General features: G+C 32.9%; 1 protein-coding gene across 2 annotated transcripts; it reads left to right on the top strand.

The window, feature by feature from the left end:
* Positions 1-20,920: 20,920 nt before the first annotated feature.
* On the top strand, positions 20,921-26,883 carry LOC130674803 (uncharacterized). Of its 2 annotated transcripts, none has more exons than XM_057480226.1 (6): positions 20,921-21,130; positions 22,439-22,996; positions 23,676-23,718; positions 23,803-24,179; positions 24,293-26,347; positions 26,443-26,883. In XM_057480226.1, exons 2-6 carry the CDS (start codon positions 22,558-22,560, stop codon positions 26,670-26,672), a joined length of 3,144 nt encoding a protein of 1,047 aa, XP_057336209.1. In that variant the 5' UTR covers positions 20,921-21,130; positions 22,439-22,557; the 3' UTR covers positions 26,673-26,883. The 2 variants fall into 2 exon arrangements, with proteins under 2 accessions (XP_057336209.1, XP_057336208.1); XM_057480225.1 differs by lacking the exon at positions 20,921-21,130 and adding an exon at positions 21,624-22,283.
* The last annotated feature ends 417 nt before the right edge of the window (positions 26,884-27,300 follow it).

Genomic DNA, 27,300 nt, shown 5'->3' with positions numbered 1-27,300 from the left:
TCGATACCTGGGACTCTGTATCTATAAAAGGGATCACTACGGAACGACTTGATACTCTGGGCACAACAGAGATCACATTCTTCTCGAATCCTGAGAAATTTCACGTTCTCGAGAATCCGCTACCTATTCCAACTGACAGAATAATAGGTATTGACTTTCTACCAAATGAAAAGGTCGAAATATCTTTTCATCACAATACTATAGTCGCCGATTCCGAGCCTATACATCCAATTCCGCTTGAAAATACTAACGGTGAACCATTTGACACATCACAAGTAACCACACTTCAATCAGAAGACGAACCCTCTATAATCTTACTAAAAGCTCGAACTCGTACAGTAGTTCCAATTAACCTTTCCAAAACAGATTTGAAAACTGGATTTTTGCCCCGTATAGAAACTCGCGAGAATATTTTTATTGGTAATGCTCTGGTTACAAACCATAATAACACTTGCTACGTTCATGCAATTAATGCCTATGAAGATGATATAGAATTAGTTATACCTCCACAAGAAATTATTCCCTTCGATTGTGATGGTAGCTCTGAAGATTTCTTTGACGACTCTGAAGAAAGTGACGTCCCAGAAACTGATCAAGATAGATTTGAGCGAATATGTGCTAGTCTCCGACTCGATCATTTAAATGTTCTAGAAAGAGAGCATGTACATGAACTTATCAGAGAATATCCGCTTCTTTTTCATCTCCCGGGAGACGATCTCCCAGCTACAACAATGATGACACATTCTATTCCGACTGTAGACGAAGTTCCTATATCTGTCAGACAGTATCGTTTTCCACCTGTTCATAAAGAAGAGATTGCTCGACAGGTGAATAAATTGCTGAATGACGGTGTAATAACCGAATCTGTGTCTCTATATAATTCGCCTCTTTGGATAGTTCCAAAGAAACCAGATTCCAAAGGTAATAAGCGCTGGCGTATGGTTATCGATTTTCGTCAGTTAAACGAGAAAACCATTGGCGATGCTTATCCTCTTCCAAACATAGTCGAAATACTTGACAGACTTGGTGGAGCTAAGTATTTTTCAGTCTTCGATTTGGCTAGTGGTTTCCATCAAATTAAAATGGATCCAAAAGACCAACAGAAAACTGCATTCAGTACACCTAATGGCCACTATGAATATAATAGAATGCCATTTGGACTGAAGAATGCCCCAGCTACCTTCCAGAGACTTATGGACCGAGTTCTTCTAGGTCTACAAGACGTTGAACTCTTTGTATACCTTGATGATGTTGTTATTTTCGCATCATCACTCGAAGAGCACGGCAAACGTGTCCGACGACTTTTCAATAGATTAGATCAAGCTAACCTAGTTCTACAATCTGACAAATGTGAATTTTTGAATCTTGAGGTCGCGTACCTTGGCCACATTATTGGCAATGGTGGAGTACGTCCAGATCCAAAGAAAACAGAAGCTATCGAGAAGTTTCCAAGACCTAAAACAGTAACTAACATCAGGCGGTTTCTCGGCCTAGCCGGATACTATCGTCGTTTTATCGAAAATTTCTCGGGCCGTGCAAAAGCACTAACGGAACTACTAAAGAAGGATAATCCGTTCGTCTGGACCTCTGCTCAACAAGAGAGTTTTGACGACTTGCGTAAAGCATTATGCACAACCCCAGTTCTACAATATCCCGATTTTTCTCAACCTTTCATACTTACTACTGATGCTTCAGATCTTGCTATTGGCGCAGTACTGAGTCAAGGAAAAATTGGCGAAGATAGACCGATAGCATATTTATCAAGATTACTCAAATCGGCAGAAAGAAATTATACGACTACCGAGAAAGAGTGTTTAGCAGTCATTTATGGTATTCTACATTTTCGACCATACCTGTACGGTCGGAGATTCACTCTCGTGTGTGATCACGAACCATTAAAATGGATTGACTCTGTCAAGCCACCTGTACAACGTTTAGTCCGATGGAGAACAAGACTCAGAGAGTACGAGTATGTTTTCTACTACAAACCAGGTCGATTAAATTTGAATGCAGATGCATTATCAAGAAATCCTGTTGTCATGATATTACCTACGACCAAGTCCGAAACAGCTGCAAGACAATCTAGCTCGATCGCCAAACATTTGGAGCGATTACGATCATCTGCCACAAACGCGGCAATTGCAAACGCTAGCACTATAAGTGAGAGAGTGAGGTTACGAAGATTAGCGAGTAATCCTTCATTAGCACCGCCACCTCCAATTCAGCGTGCAAAAACCATCGCTCGAATTCCAATACCTCAAGCAGAAAAACGTAAGCCTGGTCGACCCCCAAAGCAGTCACAGACTACGCAAACCACGGCTCCAGTACCACCAGTAGCTCACGGTAGGAGTAGTGCTTTCCCTAGTCTCACGACTAATCGTGTTCCACCCTCCAAAAGTTCTGACAAACCAGGACCTTTGTCCACGAAAACTCGAGCGACCGATTATCAACTAACATATGTAGATAATCGGGAAGATGAAGAAACTCCCTCACTAACTGAACCTGTCCAAAAATCGTTGCCTAAAAATGTTGTTGAAATGTCACCTGGACCGTCTTCAGAAAATGAAAATTACTACTGGGATCGACGTGGTGAGAACCCATCATATGAGTCTCCTCGAACGGAAGCTCCCATTAGAATACCAGAACCTCAACTAAGCAGACCATCTGGTATAACCTTTCGACATCCTGCAGGACGATCAACCCCTGCAGTTACTTCTGAAGGATCAACATCAGGATCAGAGGTTGAGGAGAGAATACCGCAAGGAGCAGCAAGTAGACGATGGGCTGATTTACCGCCTATCCATGAAAGTCCTTCAAGTACAGGTACGGATGAAGAAGTTCAACTACAACCGATACGAAGAAAATCCGTAGCTGATACTGTTCCGTGTGAGTTATTCTATCCTGGAATGAAAGACAATGAGAATAAATTAACCCTGCACACATCTAATGAAAATCTGACATACTTCAGAGATAATTATTTACACTTTATCTCCGCCGATTGTGAATTTACAACTATTACATCACGACTATTAATAGAGACAGACAAAATAGATCCTCACGATTTAAAATTGAAAAAGCCAAAAATTAATCAAGTACTTATAACACCACACGGTAAGCATAAAATCCTCAGTGCAGTGTTAAAGAAAAACCATTTTGACTCTTTTTCTATACAAGAGTTAAAAGATGTACTAAAAACCGTTAAAAACGTATTAAGCCATTACAGTATAAAAACACTACGAATCTCAAAGCCTGGAGATATGTTAGAAAGTTTAAGTCAATCAGTCGTCACTGACCTTTTTAAAGAATGCCTCAACGACTGTGAATGTTCACTAACTATTTGTCATGGAAGTGTAACAATGCCAGACGAAGACGTCCGCCAAGATATCATCGCAGAATATCACGAAAGTTTGACCGGTGGTCATAAGGGTATTACCAAAACATATCGAAGAATCCGTGAACGTTTCTACTGGCCTAACATGCGAGATGACGTCACAGAATTCATTCGAACCTGTAGAAGTTGTCAAGAGCAAAAATTAGTCCGAATCAAGACTAAAGAGCCGATGATAATCACTGACACTCCGGCAGAACCATTCGATAAAATATCAATCGATACAGTCGGCCCATTGCCCTTAACACCATCAGGCAATATGCATATTTTGACGATACAAGACAATCTCACAAAATATTGTATAGCTGTACCCATTCCCAACATAAAAGCTGAAACTATTGCAGATGCACTTGCACGACATGTAATAATTCAGTTTGGTTCACCTCGCGTAATATTGAGCGATCAAGGTCGATCATTTGTTGGTAAAATATTTCATCATTTGGCTAAGATCTTTAAAATTAAACAGGTAACTACCTCAGGGTATCATCCACAAACGAATGGAGCCCTAGAGCGTAGTCACATCGTGTTGGCAGAATTTATTAAACATTACGTAAATAAATATGACGACTGGGACAAGCTTGTTCCTTTCGCAATGTTTTCATATAATACTTCGGTACACGAATCCACCAATTTCACTCCTTTTGAACTTATATATGGTAAAAGAGCCCGTATACCTAGTTCTTTTCCACCACCTGATAAAACCGAAACTTATGGCTCATATTTACATGATCTAGTGAACCGTATGGATGACATGAGACAATTCGCGGCCTCTAGTTTAATTAAATCCAAACATCGTTCTAAACGTTACTATGACGCTCACTTGAACCCCAGTACTTTGAATGTTGGAGATCAAGTTTACGCTATTAAAGAGCCACGAAAAGGTAAATTCGATTCACATTATAAAGGCCCGTATGTTATAGTTGAATTATTAGACGATAATACAGCTATAATAGAAGATGAAAAGGGCAAACGATCACTTAAACACTTAGATAAGTTAAAAATATGTAACACTAGAAACTCTACTAATTCTAATACTGATACCCAATCTGACTAACATAATTATTACTCCCTACTTGTTTTACTAATCGTTGTGTTTTAGTTAAATAAATTACTACAGGTAACCAAGTAAGCTCAACTGTACACTATGGAGCTTGCGAAGTTTATTCTCTGGTTAACATCAGCGATCCAACTGACGTACAGGTTCATCGCTTACGATTGCGGGACTCCATCAATAAACGTCACTTTATTATCCCTATTAGATATTAAAGATTGCAACATACCCATCGGAAAACCAACAATAAAAGACACCCGAGTTCAGCTACTGCAATCTACTAGTTTTGCAAGTATTAAAATTATTCAATGCAAACTTACTATTCAGCGTACTATCTACCATTGCGGAGACATTGATCATCTATTCGGAGAAGTAAACAATAATATGGAATTTGTTCACGAGTTAACTCACGAAACTTGTAAGACAATCCATGAAACCGGACTCTTCATGTATCGAGATGCAACGCATGCAGGTATTCAGAAAAATGCGACGGCCAGATTCCCAGTCACACTAGCAGGGTCGTTCACGGCCGGTGGTTGGTGTCATAGAGGAACATACTCCGACGCTTATGGTAAATGGGACGGCGTTACCGTAACTGGATATGCCACTTTCACCTTACAGGATTACTATACTCCCGTCAATTTGGATCAAAATGAAGTGATATTAAGATCTGGAGTGCGTTGCAAGTATCAACATGGAAAATGTATGGATATCGAAGGAGGAAATACCTTCTGGGACTTGCTACCTCCAGATCAATGTAATTTCACGCTAGTTTTCCATACTCTACGAAGGAAACGCCAACAAAATACAAGATCATGTCAACCAAAAATTCAGAGAGGAAGTATATTCTGTCACTACCGGAGGTGTGACATTTGCACTAACAGCTAAAGGCCAAATTTCCAACTGTGCAACTAAGTTAATCAAGACCGAGCATCCGAGACTTTTTATACTAGATTCCGACAACAGTGAATTTTTCCATGATGCTAATCGTATAGATACAAAATCGATGGATCTTTTCACATACGTAAATACGAAATTTGTTTACCTCGAGCGGCATGTACAAAGTCAAGTTATGATGCTCTACCACGACATGATCAGGCAAGAATGTGAACTCGAAAAGAAAGTCCTACAAAATGCACTTATTTTAGCCACCTTAGCACCTGACGAATTTGCATTCCAGTTCATGAAGAAGCCTGGATACATCGCACACGTGTCAGGCGAAGTAATAAGGTTTGCCAAGTGCATAGCTGTTGACGTAAGGCGACGAGAGACGAAAGAATGCTATCAAGAACTGCCTGTACTCAGAGGTAATGATACATTCTACATGTTGCCACGAACCCACATATTAGTCAAAACTGGAACGCAAATAGACTGTAATCCTCTATTAGCGCCGATGTATCGACTAGAAGATTCATGGTATGAATTGAACCCGAAATTATCATCAGTCCCAAACCCAGAACAGCTAACTGCCTCAACAAATCATTCCTGGAAGTACATCCCAGCCCAAGGATTGGCCACAGGCGGTATTTATTCTGACAACGACATTGTGAAACTTAAAGACTACATGATGTTCCCGTTGGAACGAACTGCGGTATTAAACACTATCGCCAGAGGAGCGACAGGTCAATACGTGGCCGATAACAGCATCAAAATTAATAATCTACTAGATGAAGAAGCCATCAGATTGTCTCTCGCGAAAGCTTGGGGAAAAGTATATAATTTCTTCAACACCGTAGGAACATTTAGTGTAACGCTCTTTGGAGTTTATCTCACGCTTAAAGCGATAAAATTCGCAATGGACACTTTAATTCACGGTTATGCCCTACACACTGTTTATGGGTGGAGCGTGTGGCTACTAGGAGCACTCTGGGACTCTGTAACCAACCTTCTTTTACATCTACCAAAGACCGGAAAAAGCAAATTACTCAATCCGACCTATATGAGGACGTAATACGGCTAGCATTCCAACACAAAGACTACCATATATATTCGGAGCCTATCAAGAAAATGTCTGGTCCACTAACGAAACAGAACATATCACACTCAATGTACATCGAACGCCTTAATACTTGGAGCATGCATACCCAAGCTTGCTTCGAGGATTATCTTAACCTCATGAAAAACGTCATCGAAGCGATAAACTTCATTCTGGTCGGAAAATTCCCACCACAGCTTCTTAGCCCAAAAAGAATTTCTGAGGCTATGGAAATGTTTCTTGACAAGAATCCAGTATCAAATCCCCATAAAAACAGAAGATCTTTATAACGAGAAGGCCTCCAAATTAATAAAGTTCGATTTCAAGTTTTTCGAGGGTAAACTATTTCTGACACTCCGCCTGCCCTTAGTGCAGTTACTCAAATACAATCTGTACGGACTTCATCCTTATCCAGTCCATCAAATTTTCGGAAATAATACTAAGGGATCTGCTTACATACAGCCACGAGCCGACTATTTGATGATATCCTCGAATCATGAATGGTACACATTAATTCAAGAAGACGAACTTAAGCAATGTCAAGAATTAATAAATCTTTATATCTGCCAACCCAATTTTGTAATATACGAAACGGCTATCCATCCTTCATGTGAAGCCGATATATTCGCAAATTCAAGACTCGATTCATTTAGCAAATGTGACATCAGGTTGAGCAGGACTCATTATTTGTTCTGGAAAGCCTTAAAGGAAGTAAAAGGGTGGATATACTCCATACCGCATTTAAGCTGGTTGCAAGTTTTACATCATGGGAGTTCCACCGAATACGTAAAAATATCCGGTATGGGAACCCTAACTCTTAGCTCTGGCTATTCTGCAAGAGTCGGTTATACCACTCTATTTGGATCAGAAGACTCTACAGTCCTGCTACAACCTCAACCGAAGATCGGACTTAATATAACGCAATTATTTCCCGGAATTCGTAAATATAAACCCCTCAGCTCAGTGAATTATAACGATGACAGTCCAATACCCATATCTCTCATCGATTCTTATGGGTTTCTTTCTTACGACTACACCTTAAAACAAATAGAACAAGAACTACAACTTGTCAATCCCATCGAAACGCATGAAGAATTGCAACTTTATTTCCTGCATGGAATATTAGTTATTACATTAGTCTTAACGGTGTATTTAATTCTTCTAACACGCAAACTAACTTACGAACTATTTCTTTGTTATACTAGGAATGATTCTCCTGTGATAAACGTTCAGTCTACTTACCGAAGAAGCATCCTAGTCGACGAAGGGGTTGACCCAAATCTTGAAGTAATAATCGGAGTTTTACCTTCGACGTCCTCAACACATAACGATGAATTATGTGTGAAGGCCTCATCGAAAACAGACTCGACACTGACCAAGAGCGAGACGCTCGTATAAACGAACGTCAAATACAATCTGAGTACCAAAGAGGTTTCGAAGATTTCCATCGACTAACTGCTCATTTCATCCTTCGAAATTTCTGGAGATCAGCACAAGTTAAGCGAGCATTTAGACAACATCTAAGATCCAGAAACGACCTAATACACCAAGACTTTTTCAACAACGAAGCTCACGACTTTGATCCAACGACAGATCTTAAACTTTACGAAAAATATTTGCAACCATATAAGATAAGAAAACCTTCTTCATTAAGCCACGAAGACCTTGAAAACGCCTGCATAGCCGGCGAAAATAAGGCTCTCAGAAATAGCTATTTGCGAGTTTATTGGTCAGAAAATTTATTGTATCGTTGTACCCGTGTCAGCTATCAAAGAAGTTCAGCTTACAATCAATTCGACGAATTACGAGACACGTTCTTTGCCTTTCTTTGAAAAATTAATTAATTAAGTACTACTGTAAAATAGTATGGATATAGTGATTGACATCCAAGGATTTTGGAATAATAAAGAGGAATTCATCCCGAAAGAAGTTGCCTTGGTCGTCACTACTGAAGATATTTTAGGCCACTGGATAATAGAACAACCATTCCCATACCACAAACTGACACCACGTAATCAACAAAGAAACGACTGCGTAACTAAGAAACATCACGGTATTCATTGGGAAGACGGTGATACTCAACTCCAAGAAGTAATAAATATCCTTGAAAGTTACTCTAAAAACGCAAGAAAAATTTACACTTAAGGATCAATTAAAGCTACGTATCTACAAAAGATCCTGAATCGTGACATAGTAAACTTAGAGATTAAAGACTATAAGTGTCCTAAGTTTGACGTAATCCGCACCTCATCAACTACTTGTACGACTCACGGGCTTAAGAAAAATTATTACTGTGCTTTAACTAATGCTATCTGCATAAGACAGTGGGTACGAGACCATCAGTCAAAATCCTTTCCTTTATAAAACGAACAACATGCCTCACGAAGTAACAGATGGATACTCTTCGAAAAATCGCCCCCTTGGTGTCGATATGCTGTTCATCTACCTCGTCTCTTTAATTGTAATACGAGACCATTGGCATCGACGTATATGCCTAAGAGCCTTAAGACGTCTACGTCGCAGTGATCGATATAAGGATCATCCAAATCCACGGACTTTAGAAGCGGACTTTTGCATCCCTTATGGGCCTTTACTCATAAAAACCACCGATAATATCAAACCTGGCTATGAGGAAATACAAGCCGCATGGATCATAGCCCAAAATGAAGTTATCAAAAATCAAGTCATGAAAAACTACTGGGTCAGTCATCATTATCTGAAAAGGCAACGCAAATATAAGAAAATTCGAGCCCAGTACGTTCATCCTCTTTCTAACCTCGACCTGCCACGGCTGTTTGAAGAAATACCATGGGCAACTGACAACATAGATCCATCTACTAGTTATCCAATTAACTGTGCTTACAGATTGATAAATTTACTGATGGTAGGACACTTCTATCAGCGAGAAAGCACGCAGATCTATCTAGATGCGATAATTGACAACTATAGGCAGCCTTTTGAATCTTTTACCACTGACCTACAAGAAGCATTCTCATTTCCTCAGCTGCTTGACGATCTCGTATCTTGGAGCAACGAAAGAGAAGTTCTTGTGCGCCATATGCCTATCAACCTACAGTACCCATCACCATCAACTTCTTCAAACCACGAAAGACTTCGTTACCATCCATATCCGACACCTCAAATTCAAGCAAAACTACCAGAGTGCCTTGACGATGTAGAATCCAGTTCTTTCAATTTAATTGTGAATAGGAATCATAGTACCAAAAAAAGGAAAGAACAACATTGGCGTCGACCAGTCAAAAAGCAGAACAATCTAAGGCGAGCTTTAAGACGGCCTTCTCGTATCAAAACACCCCATAGGAAAAGACGTACCAAAAACAACCAGTTGACTGTAAGTTGATCACTAAGGTAAGTCAAGGACGCACCAAAACACAGCATTTCATACATAAGATTTACATACTAAAACTACTAACGTTCTTTAACTTGCATGTACTATTAATACAAAAAAAATTTATATATGCATACATATATATATATTTTTATATATATATATAATAAATATAATCCTTAATTTCTTATTTACTAACTTATAATAAAACACATATTTTTGATGAGCTAACAATACTTATAAGTATAAAACAATATACATAAATTAACTAAATTAATCATAATTTGTCGAATCATTAACCCTTATTAAAAACTTTATTGAAGAGTTGGAAAACTCAAAAATATATTAATTAGACACTAACAATACTCTACATACACACTAATCAGTTAACAATAATGCATGCTAATATTACTACTCATGATGATGATTAAGTAGTTCTTAAAACTCCTTCATGGGTACAAATAGGTATATATTCAAATATTTTACCTATACTTAATTTTGAAACTGCGTAAAAGATATATAAAAATATATATCAATATCGACGATAAATAATACGATTTAAATATGAAATTTATTTGGCCCGGTAATCATCGCATCACTATCTATCTTTTCTATGTAAATTGTTTGTGGATTTTATCGTAGACATAGCAATAAGAAAGCAAAATATATTTTTAATCAACATATATGTATATCATAAACGAAGTAGCCATTAAACAATACTATAGTTAATAATTAAGCTTAAAGAATCTTGTTTGTTTGTTAATTTAATAATGAAATCTAAATGAATAATGTAAAATACTAAGATAGCACATACTACATACCATAAATGTTATATAGATATTAAGTAAACTAATTAGATAAACAAAAGAGAAAAACAATATTTTTACTTTTTGGCTTTGACGAAATGTCAAGGAAATATTGTAACAAAACAGTGACTAAGTATAATGTAAATTAAAATACGAGAATTTAAAAATGCACTGGTAATAAGACCATATAAGTAATTCAGAAATAAGTTATAACCTAAGGGATGAATAAAGTAATAGTACAATAATTATATAAATATATATAAAAAAAAAAGAAAAAACATTACAAAAGGAATAATCCACAAAATACAAAAAAAAATTTTTTAATAATAATGCATATATATAATCTCGTATAAATTAATTTGCTAGCAACATATACATTATAATAATAATATACATAATTCATAAGCCCTACAATAAAGCAGCTAAATTAATTTTATAATTACTCTGACAAAATGTCATAATAGATAAGAATTAGGATTAACTTGCATTGATTTTTAGTTAGATTTATTTTAGTAATTTAGAATAAGTATCTAAAATATCTGTAAGAATATATATATATATAAATATGTATACTATAGTTTTAATCATAGTTACGTTTTTCTGAAGCCTCCCGGCACCAATCAGAAATTATAAGTAAGTTATGCATAAGTATATATATATATATATCCATATTTAAGTATAAACCGATTATTGAAAATAAAAAGAAAAAAAAAAACAATAAAAATAAAACACAAAAAAAAAATATATATACGTACAATTTCTTATATTTATATGTCTATGTATGTATATACATATACATGTGTATATATATATGTTTAATTCGGTCTTCGGGGACTTCAAGATGGCGGCTATGTATTATATATATATGGATGCTATTTACCATCCTGATGTGTGTATTGCTATTAGTTTTGTTTTAACTTGCGTATTTTTTATTATATTTTCGAATATATATATATGTCTGACTTTGAAGACCGTATCTGATACATATCAGTCTTTGAGGACATTTATCAAAGATAGTTAGACTTTGAGGACATTGATTATTTTTAATCAATCCTTACTTTTTTCTGACTTCTCTGTTAAAACTATCGGATTTATTACAAAAAGTCGTAGTTTATATATTTCTTTCGTAGAGCATTCCATTCTTTGTTATAAAATTGATTAGCTTTTTCGGTATTCAGATTAAATAATGAGTTCTATACTACCAAAAGTAAAAACTTAATACCTAATCTTATTTAAACGCAAAATGAAGAATTGCCATCAGGAAGTACTTCCCGTCGGTATTAACAGTTTTAACCTTAAAGGTTCTCCTCTCAATCCTACCAACACTTCTGGAAGGTCCTCAGAAGTGTTGGTGATTTCAGTCTTCAGTGAAAGGGAATTTCAGTCCTGAAATTCAATAAATAATGAATTGTTGATTTTTCTGAATCAGTCTAGTAGTTATAAGTTGTTATACCCTGATATATTAAGTCAATGGGATATTCGACTTATTTCTTTACAATGATGCTTGATTTCGAATAAATTATACCATAGTATCTTCTATTCTCGATCTGTAAAGTTAAATTTTTTTCAACGAGGAATTTTGAGCCATGTGTATCAGGTTTAGAAAACCTAAATCTAGTTTTCAGTTCTGGGGACGTGACAATTGAATATATTAGACTTTGGGGGCTTTTCACAACACATCTCTGGCTTTGAGGACTTGAAACTATATATCGCATAGTTTGAGGACATCGACAAATACTCTTGACTTCGGGGACTTTTCACTACATATCTCTGACTTTGAGGACTTGAAACTATATATCGCATAGTTTGAGGACATCGACAAATACTCTTGACTTCGGGGACTTTTCACTACATATCTTTGCCTTTGAGGACTTGAAACTATATATCACATAGTTTGAGGACTTTGACAAATACTCTTGACTTCGGTGACTTTGTTCATTGTATCTATCAGAGTTTCTCAAAAAAAAAACGATTTTTATTGTTCTAGGTCTCATAGTCTTAAAAGTTTCTTTGGGACCTAACAAAATCCTCCTCAAAAATCAGCTCGATATCTTGAAAATTGAGCTGGCGGTTTACAAGTTCATTTTCCCATATAAAATACATGTAAAAAATTTTTTTTTAGTTTTTCAAGGAAAAATCAGAGAACAAATTTTTTTTTCAATTTTTAATTTCATTCCCTTATAGGAAATTAGATTTCCTACAAAAATGTCTTCAATAGTCATGCTCGTAATTACAATATAAAACAAATAACAAGCCCCCAAAGTTAAAAAAAAGCATGATAAAATAATAATTTTTTGCATTACAATAGATTTCATATAGAAGATTGCAAATAAAAATTAGAAGAAAAGAATACCATCAATTAATAACAAAAAAGTAAAAACAATAATTATACATAAAAAAAATTTTTTTTTTCACTTTAGGGGCTTGTTACTTTTTTTATATTGTAGTTACAAGCATGACTATTTAATACATTTTTGTAAGGAATTTAATTTCCTATAAGAGTACAAAATTCAGAATTGAAAAAAAATTTTTTTCTTCGATTTTTCCTCGACAAATTAAAAAAAAAATTTTTACATGTTTGTTATATAGGAAAATGAACTTGTGAACCGTTAGCTCAATATTTGAGATATCAAGCTAATTTATTAGGAGGATTTTTTTAAGGTCCCAAAGAAACTTTTGAGACTGTGATACGTAGAAAAAAAAATAATTATTTTTAGGCACACCCTAGTATCTATAATATATTTTTTTACGATTCTGAAACTTTAGAAAGTGGGTCTGTAAGAAATGATGATTAGTCGATTTTTTTGAATCAGTCTCATATCTGTAGTTATTTGAACATTATCAAACAACATCATTTTTTTCTTAGCTGTTTTTTTCTACTCCTACAATTTATTTATCTCTAAAGATAAAACTACGTTTAATATAAAGACTTTAATATTTCACATGTTTATATTCGTTAAATTTTAATCAAAAAATTATCGATTTCATTTGGCACAGTCTAATATTCATTCACATTAATGCTTGATTCAGAAAGAATTATACGATAGTAACTTCTGTTCCTGATCTATAAAGTTAAACATTTTTAGTTTTAGGAATTTTGAGCCATGTGTATCATGTTTTAAAAACTTAAATGTAATATTTGGTTTTGAGGACGTGAAAATTGAACATATTGGACTTTGGGGACTTTTAGCTAAATATCTGTTATTTTGAGGACTTGAACCTATATATCACACAGTTTGAGGACTTGAAACTATATATCACATAGTTTGAGGACTTTAAGAGATATTCCTGACTTTGGGGACTTTTCATTACATATTTCCGACTTTGAAGACTGGGAATAAAATATCTTATATTTAACGAAGTCAAAAATAAACCTCATATGTTCAGAGGATGTAAACAAAATATCTCTTTATTTGAACACGTTCGACACTATATTTTCGACTGTAAAAATACTTTTAGGTCATAGTTTTTTTATAATTAATTAATTTTTTTTTTCATCAATTTAATTACTCGATTTTTTCAAATTTATTTTGATATATTCGATTCAAAAATCGTTAAGTTTTTCATTAAAATTCAAGTAGCATAAATATGTCAAATTTTGATGATTTCAGTAGGAAAAATAGCTGACAAAAGCATAAAATTATTAAAGCTTGAACGTTTTTTCGTTTTCTTGATGGACTAAAGCTCCTTAAATTGCCATGTGCAAAAGCTTGAAAGTCATTTCGAAGTAAAAAATAGTAAAAATAATGACACTTATGATGTTTATCAACCAGCTTAAAAATAGCTGGTCTTAAAACTACTTGGCTTTAGATAAGATTTAAGATTCCAAAATAGACTTCAACTGGAAAATATTTGCAAACGATATCTCAAATATTTTAACAGGTAAAATAAATATTAGCTTTAAGTTGACTACACGGTAACAATTATAATGATAGCATTCCATTCAAAACTAAATAGTTAGCTTTTTGAAAGCAAACAGAATACCTAATGTCCAACCAAAAGTTGACATTTATACCTGTAAATGTTAACTTCATCGTAACAGCAATTTGTCAACTTTTCGATTACATATTGTAACGTTTTATTGACAAATAGCAATTAGATTTTTGATACCAAAAAAGGTAACAAATTGACAGCTTTTTTGTGTTGACATATAAAAATCAGAATATCTTTTTGTTAACGAGTATTTTTATGTTGACTTAATGCTAGCAAATTGTTAAACTTTTTAGGGCTTGTGAATAGGATATATATTAGTGGAACTACATGTATATGTACTTGCAAGTACATAAATAAACAAAGTGCTTGGCATATTTTATCGCAAACTGAAAAAATTACTTTTTTGATTTGATTTATTTCATAAAATAAACAAGCACAAACGATTTCTCATTTTTGAATAAAATATGGAATGCACCAGTGTTTCACTTATCTACTAATTCTTAGTTGTTCACTCGATCTATACAAATATATACACTATATCACATATACACACATATACACACATTAATACACATTATATGATGTAAATGTATTTTACAATTTTTACATACAGTCAAAAGTTATTTTAAGGTATCGGTTACTTTTTTGAGCGCACTTAAATTTATAACGATTGAGATGTTAAACATGCGAATGACAACATTAAAAAAATGGCAGCGTGAATATGATAGTCATCAAAAAGGTAACTTTTTGCTGTCTAAACAGAGCTAAGATTAAAATTCAACAAAATGTTCACCTAAAATAGTTAATAAAAAACATTAATAACTCAACGTTATCTTTCAAATAACGTAAAAAAGTTAACATATAGTTAACATTTTTGGATAACAAATTGTCAGCATAAAAATTGTATCCCTATTTATCCCCTAACAAGCATCATTTATTACGTTATTTTATGATGACTATCTGCTAACATTTTTTTTATTACAGACTGTTAACATGTTTTTGGTTACTTTTTAAGATAACTTCAAAAAGTTGACTTTTTAAAAATTCTATTTGTCATTATTTTAGTAACATTTTGAAATAACGGAAAGCTCGCTAATAGCACAGTTTGCTTGAGCAAAAGTTTTGTTGAATTTTTCTTCAAATTTCCGCCAACTTCAGACTTTTCCATTTTTTACGACAATTTGTATGCAACTTTCTATTGAATTTGACGTAAATTTACCGCCCGAATTAAAATGCAAATTCACTTAAGCTTTTGACTAGAAAAAAGTTGTCGTTAATTTTCAGGCAAATTTTATGTCAATTTATCGTTAATTTAACTTGACAAATTTTTAAGTATATTGTTACCCTCAAATTGTGAACAATTTTATGTATAAATTTGCTTCCCTTCTGAAATGATAAGAATGAACATTACCGACTGTGTTTTATCGTAAAAACGAACCCTTAAATTAAAGAAAAATAACTGCAAATTTTTATTTTCAACTTTTGCTGTGAAATTGTCTGCAAATTCAGGCAGCAGATTCCAGGTAATTTCAACATAAAATTAGCTTCAATTTCAAGCTAAAGTGGCTATTAGGGTTGACTTGGAATAAGTAACTAAAAGCTGACAAAAAGTGAGCCTGGCAACTTAGGATGGTGTTTTTGGACCTGCCACCCCGAAGCACTGTGACGCCTACCAGATACCTCAGAAAATTTAACTTTATAATAAACTATTTAGAAATAGAGTCAATAATTAAAAAAAAAAGATGTATGGATATGGAGTGGACTGATTAAAATAATGTTTAAGTGAACAAATTTCAATGTAATTATTATGAATAATCTTTATAAATAGTATTAATATAAACAACAAAAAATCAATTATTAATAAATAGAGTGCGTCATTTCGAGCAACCTCTTTTTTTTCTAAGTGCATGCAGAAAAAATCATAGTTTAACACACAAAAGAAATTTTTCGCACAAGAAAAAAAATTCTATTTCGATTACAGACCTAGCTCATTGAGAAATGCGATTTCCCATTTAAATAATACGGGAAAATTTTTTTTTATGATCTGAGTGTTTTTAAATCGTTAAAAGGATCAATATATCGAATAGACTAACATATGTATTTGTAGGAACTTTAACGATCTACAAAAAAGGTATCATCATTTTTCAATAAATCTATCTGATCGAAAGTTATTGGAGCTCTAAGTCAAGTTATTGAAAATTTCGAGATTTTTTTACTGTTCCGATGAATCTATCAGACTTATCACAAAATGTCGTAGACCTTTTTATGTCGACAATTTTTATGCGAGATCCGAAATAACTTTACTAAGAATAATTTATAGAGAACAAAATTGTCAACAAAAAATACATACTTGACTTCGAACTCCAATAACTTTTGAACAGATGGATTTATCAACACAGGAAAAGAGACTTTTTTTGCAAAGCATCGTTTTCCCTACAAAAATTTGTATTAGTCTATTCGATCTATTAATCTGTTAACGAGTTAAAAATAGTCAAAGCTTAAAATAAAATTTTTCCGTGTTATTTAAATGGGAAGTCAAATTTTTCAATGAGCTAGGTCAGTGATTGACATAGAATTTTATTTCTTGCTCGAAAAATTTGTTTTCGTGTTGGACTATGATTTTTTTTCACATGTACTAAAGAAAAAAATAATGTTGCTCCAAAATGACGCACCCTATCAATTAATGTAAACATAAATGAAAATCAATTTTATCATGCTGCACGCACACAAAATTCAGACACGCACATTTACTGCAGACAGAAATATGACAATATCATGACAATATGAATATTCATTCATATTTTCTATGAATTAATGTTTGATTTTTTTTTGTTAATAATTACAACATTTACAAATATCAGTCATAATCAAGATACTACGAACTGTTCACTTACATTACAATTTCATCATTACATTTGACAATTCATATAGTTTTTTTGTTTTTTTTACTTTTTTCGACTAATTCATTCTGAATTTGAATTTTCCCAGGTATATAGAGAGCATCTCAGTGCGCTGGGCGGAGTATCCAAACACACTAATTGCTTTCAACTCTATTAATTAAGACTATTAAAAATTAACATATTAAATACAATAAAATATGAATTAAATTGTATGCTAAAAAAAGTTAATGAATCCTTTATAGGCAGTAGTTTCAGCGAAGTAATATATAAATAGAACACGTAAGCAGACACGAGTTACAATGAACTAATGAACCAATTTTTAGGTTATTTGTCATGACGGCCCTAAATTATTTGCATTTAACTAAATAAAAAGATTTATTGCAAGTTTTGTCTCTACGTATTCGTTGAAAAATTGTACTGCGAATAGAGTATTATAAATGTTTTCAAATAATTAAACTCGATTTCCTTGAGTAGGTTTAAATCAATTTTAATCCAAATCGATTTCATTTGTGATATTCATTTGAAAATTACTAGCAGTTACTACTTTATTTCCATCAGGTTTCTAAACGGAATTCTAAAATTATAGGTTGTAGAAATAAATTTAAAAAAATAGTAGATAATAAGTAAAATTAAAAAACAAGAGATTAACTGGCTTTATATTTAAATACCTGAATTTTGTTCTATTGTTAAAGTTATATTGAGAAAGTATATAGGCGTTGTACGAGTTGAGAAAAGATTATACCTGGAAATATGTTAGTTTTCTTAAATCAAGATGTCGAGTACACGAAGTGAGTCTTTAAATTCTAATAGTATCTAAAAATTAGCTGGAACTATTAAGAAAAATAATCTCGGTGAATTCAAAATCTTCAAAGATTTCATTTGACGTTTCTCGAATCTGCATTTTCATTTAGCTAGACCCCCTTAGCTAATCTGAAGTTCCTTCTGAATGAAAGGATTTATTATTTATTCGAACACAAAATAAAATTTAATAATTGTACGATCCATCTGCCTGATTTTTATGATTCCCCCGTTGATACGGTGACCTTAAATGATTGGATTTTGGATTAAATTAAATTTTTGTAACAAAATGACACATTGGTAATTCAAATTTCACATGACGTTTCTCTTAATGTTCACGAATATTTTCTGGTTACCATTATTTTTTTTTCAATTGCGTATAGTATAATTTCTAAAAAAAAATTGATCTAGTCACATTCAAACTGTGTGGCAAAATTCATGTTTACTAACTCGTTTCTAACCCTTAAGTTCTTTGGGAAAATGCTGTTATTAGCAGATCCATAAAAAGGGATGGGCCTAATTAATAACTAGTTGGTACGAGTGTCGTACTCATTCATGAGAATTAAGCATTAATCCTAACGCAAAGTTTGACTTATAGTTTTAAAATATGAAAAATAACACGATTAATTACCCTAATAGCCACTTTAGCATAAAATTGACAGTAATTTGACAATTGAAATTCTAAGAAATTTGCCGCCCGGATTTGCCGATGATTTGACAGCGAAAGTTGGAAGAAAAAATTTGCGGAAATTTCTCGTTTATTTAGAAATAACTTTTTTTTTATTAGAAAAAAAAGTTGGAAATGTTCATACTTACCATTCCAAATGGTGAGCAAATTGATGAATAAAAATCTCTACAATTTGAGATTAAAAAAATACTTTACAATTTTTCAAGTCAAATTAACGATAAACTGATATGAAAATTTACCTGAAAATTGAAAATTACTCTTTTCTAGTCAACTTTTCAAATGAATTTACATTCTAATTCAGGTAGTAAATTTACGCCAAATTGTATCGTAAGTTGCATACAAGTTGTCATCAAAAACGGAAAAATTCACAGAAACTTTTGGAAAGTACACTTTTGCTGAGTAAACTGTGCTGTTAGGGTAGTTTATAAAATATCCAATGAATGATCACAACTTATGAATAGCATTAATAATAGCAAATTTGAAATATGAAAGATTGCAAATTATAGTAAAAAGATATCCTCATAGCAATTTTGATTGAAAGTTAACGAAAATCTTCCCTTTCTCAACTTAACGTCAAGATGATTGCAAGTAAGTGACGTGAAAGTTTAATGACGCCAACTTGTTATCAATTTTAAAGTAACTGCTGCTCTAAATTATTTTTTTGCAAGGAGCTTGTTGGTAAATTTATGTGCTTACTTGCTTCAGATTGTAACAGTGAATTTATGTTGACCTGCAATTAAAGATACGGTCGTATTGTTGTCAATAGTTTGGTGAAATTATTTCAAAGGATTATTTTCTTAGATATCCAGGTTTCTTCAACAGAAATTTGTTTTAGTCTGTCGTTAAGTTTAAATCGACTTTTAAGTACAAATGACCCTAAGTTTGACTGTAGGTCGTCATAATTGACTATTGCAATCTGAAGGATATGGGCACAAAAATTTATCAACAAACAGCTTACAACTAAAAATTTTAGAGCAGCAGTTACTTTAAAATCTTGCTCTTGAACTTTTGCTGATAATTTGCCGTCCAATATCTGCAGTGCACTTCGGGAAAGTCGGGTTTTCAAATTAATGACAATTTTCAGCCAAAGTAGCCATATGGGTATCTAGATAGCTACCCTGATAGCCAAGTTGGCCGCAACTTGTCGACAACCTACTGCCGCAACCTGCTGCCAAGTTGGCCGCAAAAGTTGGCATTTCCATAAGTTGACGGCAACTTTCCGAGAAACTTGTCGACAACTTTCAGCTCGTGTAACTGTTGCCGACAAGTTGCTCAGAAACTTGGTGACAGGTTGCGGCAGTAGATTGTCGCCAAGTTTCTGAGCAACTTGTAGCAAACTCGTAGTCAATAGTTATACAAGCTGAAAGTTGTCGACATCTTGTTGTCAAGTTGGTCGCAACTCAGGTACATCAACTTTCTGATCAGAAACTCTGGCTATCAGGGTAAGGATACTCGGTAAAAGTTTGCTTCTAATTTGCCTGCTAGTATCAATCGTAAATTTCTGGCCAACTGAATTTGGAGTTTGCTAAATCAATTTAGCTTTATTTTGACAGTAAGTATACGCCAACTTTTGTTATTTAGTTTTGTAACTACCATATAAGTGCATCATTCAGCGTCAATAAACCGAAAATTTATTGCTTGTTTCGCTTGGCTATTCAAGTGGCTATTGGAGTATTTCTTTTTTACCAACGGACAATACATCAAAATTTTGTGAGTATCCTAATAGCTCCCCCGATAGCCAAGCTGGTAGCAATGTACTGCAGCAACTTGTCATTAAGTTGGCCGTGAATTGGCATTCCATAAATTGACGGCAACCTGTTGCCAATGTTCTAAGAAAAGTGGAGGCAAAATTTGGCATTCCATTAGTCGTCGGAACGTTATCTTCAATTTTCTCAGAAAGTTGGCAACAGGTTGCAGCAGTAGATTGTCTTTAACTTTCTGGAAACGTTGGTAATATTTTGCAGTCACTAGTTACAACAGCTATCGACAAGTTCTCGTTAAGTTACATGGATGATAAGTGTTTGTAAATCTATATTGTCATAACCTGACGTCAAGATGATTGCAAATGGTTAATTTGCACATTAAATAACACCAACTTGTGTTTAATATGAAAATAACTTTGACTCTTGAATTTGTTTAGAAGCAATACGATGACAAATTTCTGTGTCGACAAGTCTTCAGATCAACCTGCAGTCAAAGTGAGGTCTTATCGTACTTAATAGTATGCCAGCCTAAAGCTTAGGTAAACTTGACAGCAGATTAACGATAATTTTGCCGAGCAAACCTGTCCAGGTAGTCAGGATAGCTCAACAGAAGTTTGCTTCCATTTCACTACCTAATATCGGTAGTAGATTTCAGTCATATTAAATTCCTAGTTTGGCAAAAAAATTTCCTCTCATTCAACGGCAAGAGTACGTTAAAATTTGTCGTTCAGTTTTTTAACAACAATCTGAGAGCAACATACAGAGCAAATTGACAGAAAGTTGAGCTCACTTCTTGCCGTCAAATTCAGATAACAGATTTTAGTCAAGTTGATTTATGAAGATGACGACAGTTTGCAGCTGAAGTACCCTAATAGCCACTTTAGCTTGAAATTAACAGTAATTTGATGTTGAAATTGCCTGAAATATGCTGCCGGAATTTGCCGATAATTTCACAGCAAAAGTTAAAAATAAAAATTTGCGGTTAATTTTACTTCAATTTAAAGGTGACTTTTTTACGAAAAAAAAAGTCGGTAGTGTTCATTTTTACTATTGCAGAAGGTAAGCAAATTTACCCAAAATTGACGACAATTTTTTTCAAGTCAACTATTGAAGTGAATTTGCATTCGGATTCGGGCAGTAAATTCACGTCAAATTGAATAGCAAGTTGAATACAAATTGTCGTAAAAAACGGAAAAGTCCTAAGTTGACAGAAATTTGACGAAAATTTCAAGGAAACTTTTGTAAAGTAAACTTTTGCTGAAGCACACTGTGTTATTAGGGTAGCTACCTGAGTTGGCTACCTTGGAAATTCCATCAGAACTAAGAATAAGTTTTGGCGATCGGTGAGACATCTTAAGGATTAAATAGGCAATAACTTTACTGGCTACAGTGACTTCAAGTCAACAAACTCTTGTAACTCCAAGTTATAAATTGATTAAATCATTTCCGGTTATGAGAACCACCATTTTGGCGTCACGACTTTTGCGTCTTCAGTTTTTGATCAAAACTCTTGGCCATTATTTTAAAATCGCAAGTTGCTAATCATTATTTAAAACATGTATAATCTTATACGTGAATCTGAATTCAAATTTCGTATCACTACGAAAAATGACTGGCAAAAAATTAAAAAAAGAAAATTGAAAGACAGAAGTTCTGATGATTCAATTCATGGTTATTTAGAATGCTCGAGTGGTAAATTTTGTCTTTATTCAATTAATGTAGTGTGTTCTATAAAATATATGTTTCTTTAAATACTAATTTTCGTGAAATGTTCATTTCTGTTGTTGTTTTAAGTAAGCTGAATAAACTTTGATCAATCTTAGACGAACTTTCTTATCAATTTTCAGATGATTCACTACTGCTAAATGAAATAAAAAATAATCTAACTGCAAATATTCCTAAAGTAAACTTGGAGCGAATTTCTAATAATCATTCAACACAACCTGAAACTAAAAAAATAAAGATCATGGAAAGTAAACAAATATTGGAGAAAATAAATGTATTAAGCCTGTGCAAATTATCAAAGGAAGTCATTGCAACAGACTCTTTGACAAGTGAGAAAGATAATGTAATATCCAGTACTCCAAACACTTCTACTTTTCATGAATCGGATTCAGAGTCATTGAATACTACTTCTAAAATGACCAAAAATATGTCTCTAATTTCTCCAATAAATCCTCCAAATACAACGTCATTTATAAAAATATTTAATGATAACGCTGAAAAAACTCAAAATGGTTCTAATTTACTTGATGGTAACAAGTTTGCTACAGAAAATAATGATATTTTTGATGAAAATCAAAATTGTCTAGAAAAAATGTCCAATTCGAAAGATCCGTTCATGATTAATTGTGAGAATTCGACTTACAATTTTTCAGCTAAAGTCAACCAGACAAACTTTTTAGGTATATTACAAGGTTGCTATATTAAATAAAATTTGAGTTTAAATGCGTGTGTACAGTTTATCTGTGTAGTATTTATATTATTTACATCATCATTCGTTCCTATCAACTAACTATATACATTTTTATTCAACTATAATGGTTCATAGAGATTAAAGATCAGAAAATTTTATGGTTTCAAGTTCTCATAATTGATAAATCGTGAATATTAAAGTCAATTAAAGAATTGCAATTCATCATTTTTTTTATTTTTACTGAATTGTTTATGAATCGTTTAATTAGAAAATTTCTAAATTTATTTAGATGTAATTTATTAAGAATATCATTATTTTGTATAGATATCATTCAAATCGATTAGTCAATTAATAATTAGCTGGTAACAATATAATATGATCTCGAGTCAATGTTGATAGATTTAATTAGTTACTGCTAATTCAAATAAATTTATAGAAAAATATTATTTATGATGGTCGTTAATTATGAGATATACTAAAATACGTTAATTAAATAAATTCAAAAATCCGGCTGTTAATTAATTCATAATAGTTTAAATTGTTCTACAGTAAAAATAAAATGCTTTGGAGCTTGTCGAGTTTTGATTGAGAGAGAAATATGTTTATTAGTTTGCATTATTTTCTGATTAAAATTTTTTTTGTTACATTGGTTTAAATTTATATTGTAGATATCGTAGAAAGTTCTGAATGGGATCGAGAGACTTGTCAAAGGTATTTTTTAATTTCTTATATGTAGGAATGATTAAAATTTGATTTTATATGAAATGATAATTACCTAAGAATATTTTATCGCAGGATGTTTCAAGAGTCAGAAATTTTAGATTTATCTGATGAACAAATGCGTTGTTTGAAAGTTATTGAAGAAGAATTTGATTCAGGCAGGTTAGAAAGTGGGCCACAAGTACAATTTGAACAAAACGAGTTAGATGAGAGACATGGATTAAATGAAGTAAATGAATTAGAAGAAGACGATCAATCAAATGAGAATGAGTATCAGATATGCGAGTATCAGATTTGTGAGTATGAATTTGAGAATGAATCAAATAATTCACACAACACTGCCACTACATCTGAGCAGTTGGACTCGGACTCAGATAAATTACAGGATAGAATACATGAATTGAAAGCAAAAAAACAGGAGATACTAAAAGAAATCCATGAGAAATGCAACGGTAACTTATTTGCTATACGCACTCTCATATTTGTAGTGAAAATAATTGGAGCAATTTTTCCTGTTCAATATTTATAACTGTATTCTATATATTTTGATATTCATTATTTACAGATTCAGATCCAGATTACATCCCTGAAGAAGAAAATAATTTCTCTGCCAGTGAAAGTTTTAACGTAGTTTTAACAGATAACCGAGAAGAAAAAGAAACTGCACTAGTGCAAAATGCTACAATAGTTATCGAGGAAAATATTATTGCCAAAGGTTTTGATGTTTCCTTACCGTTGCCGCAAGCTACAACTTCTGAAGTGACTAGACCAAAAGTTTATGTCAGTGCCTCAAAATCTGGCCCTAAGAAACACGCTTGTCTTTTTTGCGGAAAGTTATTCTTCAAAATTGCTCGACATCTCGAAGTTCATAAGGATGAAGAAGAAGTTAAAAAATTTCTCCTTTTAAAACCAAATGATCAAGTAAGACTCGATTTGATTAGAAAACTTCGACACGCTGGTGATTATAAGCATAATACTAATATTAATCCTGCTGCTAAAAATCATGAACGAATTGTGATTCGACGTCCGAAAGTTGGAGTTACGAAAAATCCTTCTGATTTTGCTTACTGTCCAAGTTGTCAAGTATCTGTTAGTAAAAGTACACTTTCTACACATTTTGTTCATTGTACTGGACAAACTGGAAAATCTCGGCGAGTTATTAAAAAAATGTCTAAGATTTATGAAAATGACTTCCATCCTGAAACAAGTAAGAAACTTCGCTCTCTTCTTGTTTGCATGCACGTAGACGAAGTTTCAAAAACTATAAAATTTGACGATTTATTAATAAAATTTGGCAATACGCTTTGCGAAAAATATAAATTAGCGCAACACGATGAAATGATACGTAATAGACTTCGTCTTCTAGCTAGATTATTGGTAACGGTAAAAAAAGTTGAAATGGCAAAAATCAAAGATCAAAAAGAGAAAAAACTTCGAGTTTCTAAACCTAGTATCACAGATATGATTTCTTTATTTGATCCAGAAAAGGTTCAAATTTGTCTCAAAGCAGTCAACATCATCGCAGGAATTGATACTAAAACTTATAATGCAAGAGCTCCATCTGTTGCTTCGTTAGTTGGAACTCTATTAAAACAGCTAGGAGATTTTTTGATAGCTGAAAATATCATGGATAAGCAAAAAAATAAAAATGATGACGTGAAAGACTTTTTACATGTTATAAACCGGAAATGGGCAGATGTTATAAATAAAAATGTCGAAGAAGCACAATCAAAACAAAAAAGAAAGAAGAAAGAAGAATTACCGTCGACAGATGACATAAATAAATTAATGGACCATTTAGTTAAGTTACAATCACAAGCTTATGACGAATTGGTAAAAAAATTCTCTGCTGACAGCTACGATCTCTTAGCTAAGACAACACTTATACGAGTGCAATTATTTAATAGGCGAAGACCGGGAGAAACGGAAAGGATCTTACTGGAAGATTTTGAAATGTACGATAGACTTAGCGAAGACACTCATAAAGATATAATGAAAACTTTGTCAGATAAAGCTAGAGAATTTTGCAAGAAATATGTAAGATTTTCGATCAGAGGCAAAAAAAATCGGCAAGTTTCCGTTATACTAGATGAAGTGATGTTTGATTCAATTAATTTATTGATCAAGAATCGTCTTAATGCTGGTATTCACCCACAAAATCCTTTTGTTTTTGGACTACCAGGTTTTTCATCAGAAAAATATAAGTATTTAAGAGCCTGCACATTAATGCGTAAATTTTCTGAAGATTGCAAAGCTGAGTTTCCCAAAAAATTACGTGCAACTAAACTACGGAAGCATATTGCGACATATCTTGTCAATCACAATATTAACAATGTGGAGCGCTCAAAAATTGCTAGTCATCTTGGACATAGTATGGGAGTTCATGAAAATTATTATCATTTGATTAATGTTGCCGAGGAAATTTGCCAATTGCCACAAGTACTGGAGGATGCTTGTGGGCTAAATAATAATAACATGACTAATGATAAAAATAGTGCTGAATCCTCTGATAATGATTTAGATTCTGATTCTGATTCAGATTCTGATTTGAGTGACGCAGACCGTGAGAAAAAAAATTGTTCACTGACATTAGAGTCAGAAAAACTCGACACTAATGAAGGTATTTTTAGTTATTTAGTTTATGTGATTCTATGTTTTTATCGTTATTTTAAATTAATTAATCAAACTATATTTTCTAAAAATTTCAAAATCTAGAGTCAAATCTAGAAATAAGTATTCCATGCCGAAGAATGGTTTGGAGCAATTTGGAAATAACTGCGTTGAAGGAGCATTTTGGGGACAAAATTAAGAGCCGGACCTATCCCAATTCTAAGGAAATGAATGCTGTTCGGATGACTGATCCACGACTCAAGAAACGTGAAGTTCCAGCTATTCGATCATGGTTCAGCAACTTTTATAAAAAATTGAAAAAAAATAGTCAATAGTTATTATTTTCTCAATAATTGTTGCTGGTTGACATCCATCGATAAAATAATTTTCTATTGCTTGTTGCTTAAAGTTCTATTAAATTTAAATTTACTTTTTGTACTTTGGTCAGAGATTTAAAAAATTAATCATAAATAGGGACAAGATTTTTGCCTTATTTTTTAAATGAACAGTTAAAATTTTTGATATTACGGAGAAAATATTGGACTTAGTAAGAAAAGTATTGAACAAAAGTTGTAGGAAATTTAATTTTATTAAGAAAATGACTTATGATTTTCATAAACGATTAATATTTTCACAGTAATTCCAAAATTAAGATTCATAATAAATGATTCAAAATTTTGTTAATTATGAAAATCTTAATTTTGAAATAACGGTGAAAATATTGATCGTACAAAAAAATCATAAGAGACATTTTTTTAATAAAATTAAATTTCCCACAACTTATGTTCGAAAACTTTTTTCATAAGACCAATATTTTTCCAGTAATATCAAAAATTTTACACCACTAATTGTTAATTATTTTTAAATTAACGCAAAAACCCTGGCCCTAATCATAAATTTTAAAGTTTGTGTACTCTTCACAAAAATACTTTACTATTGCAATAATTTATGCCAAAAAGTATT

The sequence above is a fragment of the Microplitis mediator genome, chromosome 9, assembly GCF_029852145.1.
Source record: "Microplitis mediator isolate UGA2020A chromosome 9, iyMicMedi2.1, whole genome shotgun sequence".
NCBI lineage: Eukaryota > Metazoa > Arthropoda > Insecta > Hymenoptera > Braconidae > Microplitis > Microplitis mediator.
Note: the sequence above shows the minus strand (reverse complement) of the source record. Positions and strands in the feature narration are given on the sequence as shown.

What these genes read in the sequence shown, in the direction of transcription:
- LOC130674803 (XM_057480225.1), top strand. Translation starts at nt 22,148, where the DNA reads ATGTATAATCTTATACGTGAATCTGAATTCAAATTTCGTATCACTACG. An exon ending in TTATTTAGAATGCTCGAGTG is followed by an intron (nt 22,284 to 22,438) that starts GTAAATTTTGTC and finishes ATCAATTTTCAG; the next exon opens with ATGATTCACTACTGCTAAAT. An exon ending in CAACCAGACAAACTTTTTAG is followed by an intron (nt 22,997 to 23,675) that starts GTATATTACAAG and finishes TTTATATTGTAG; the next exon opens with ATATCGTAGAAAGTTCTGAA.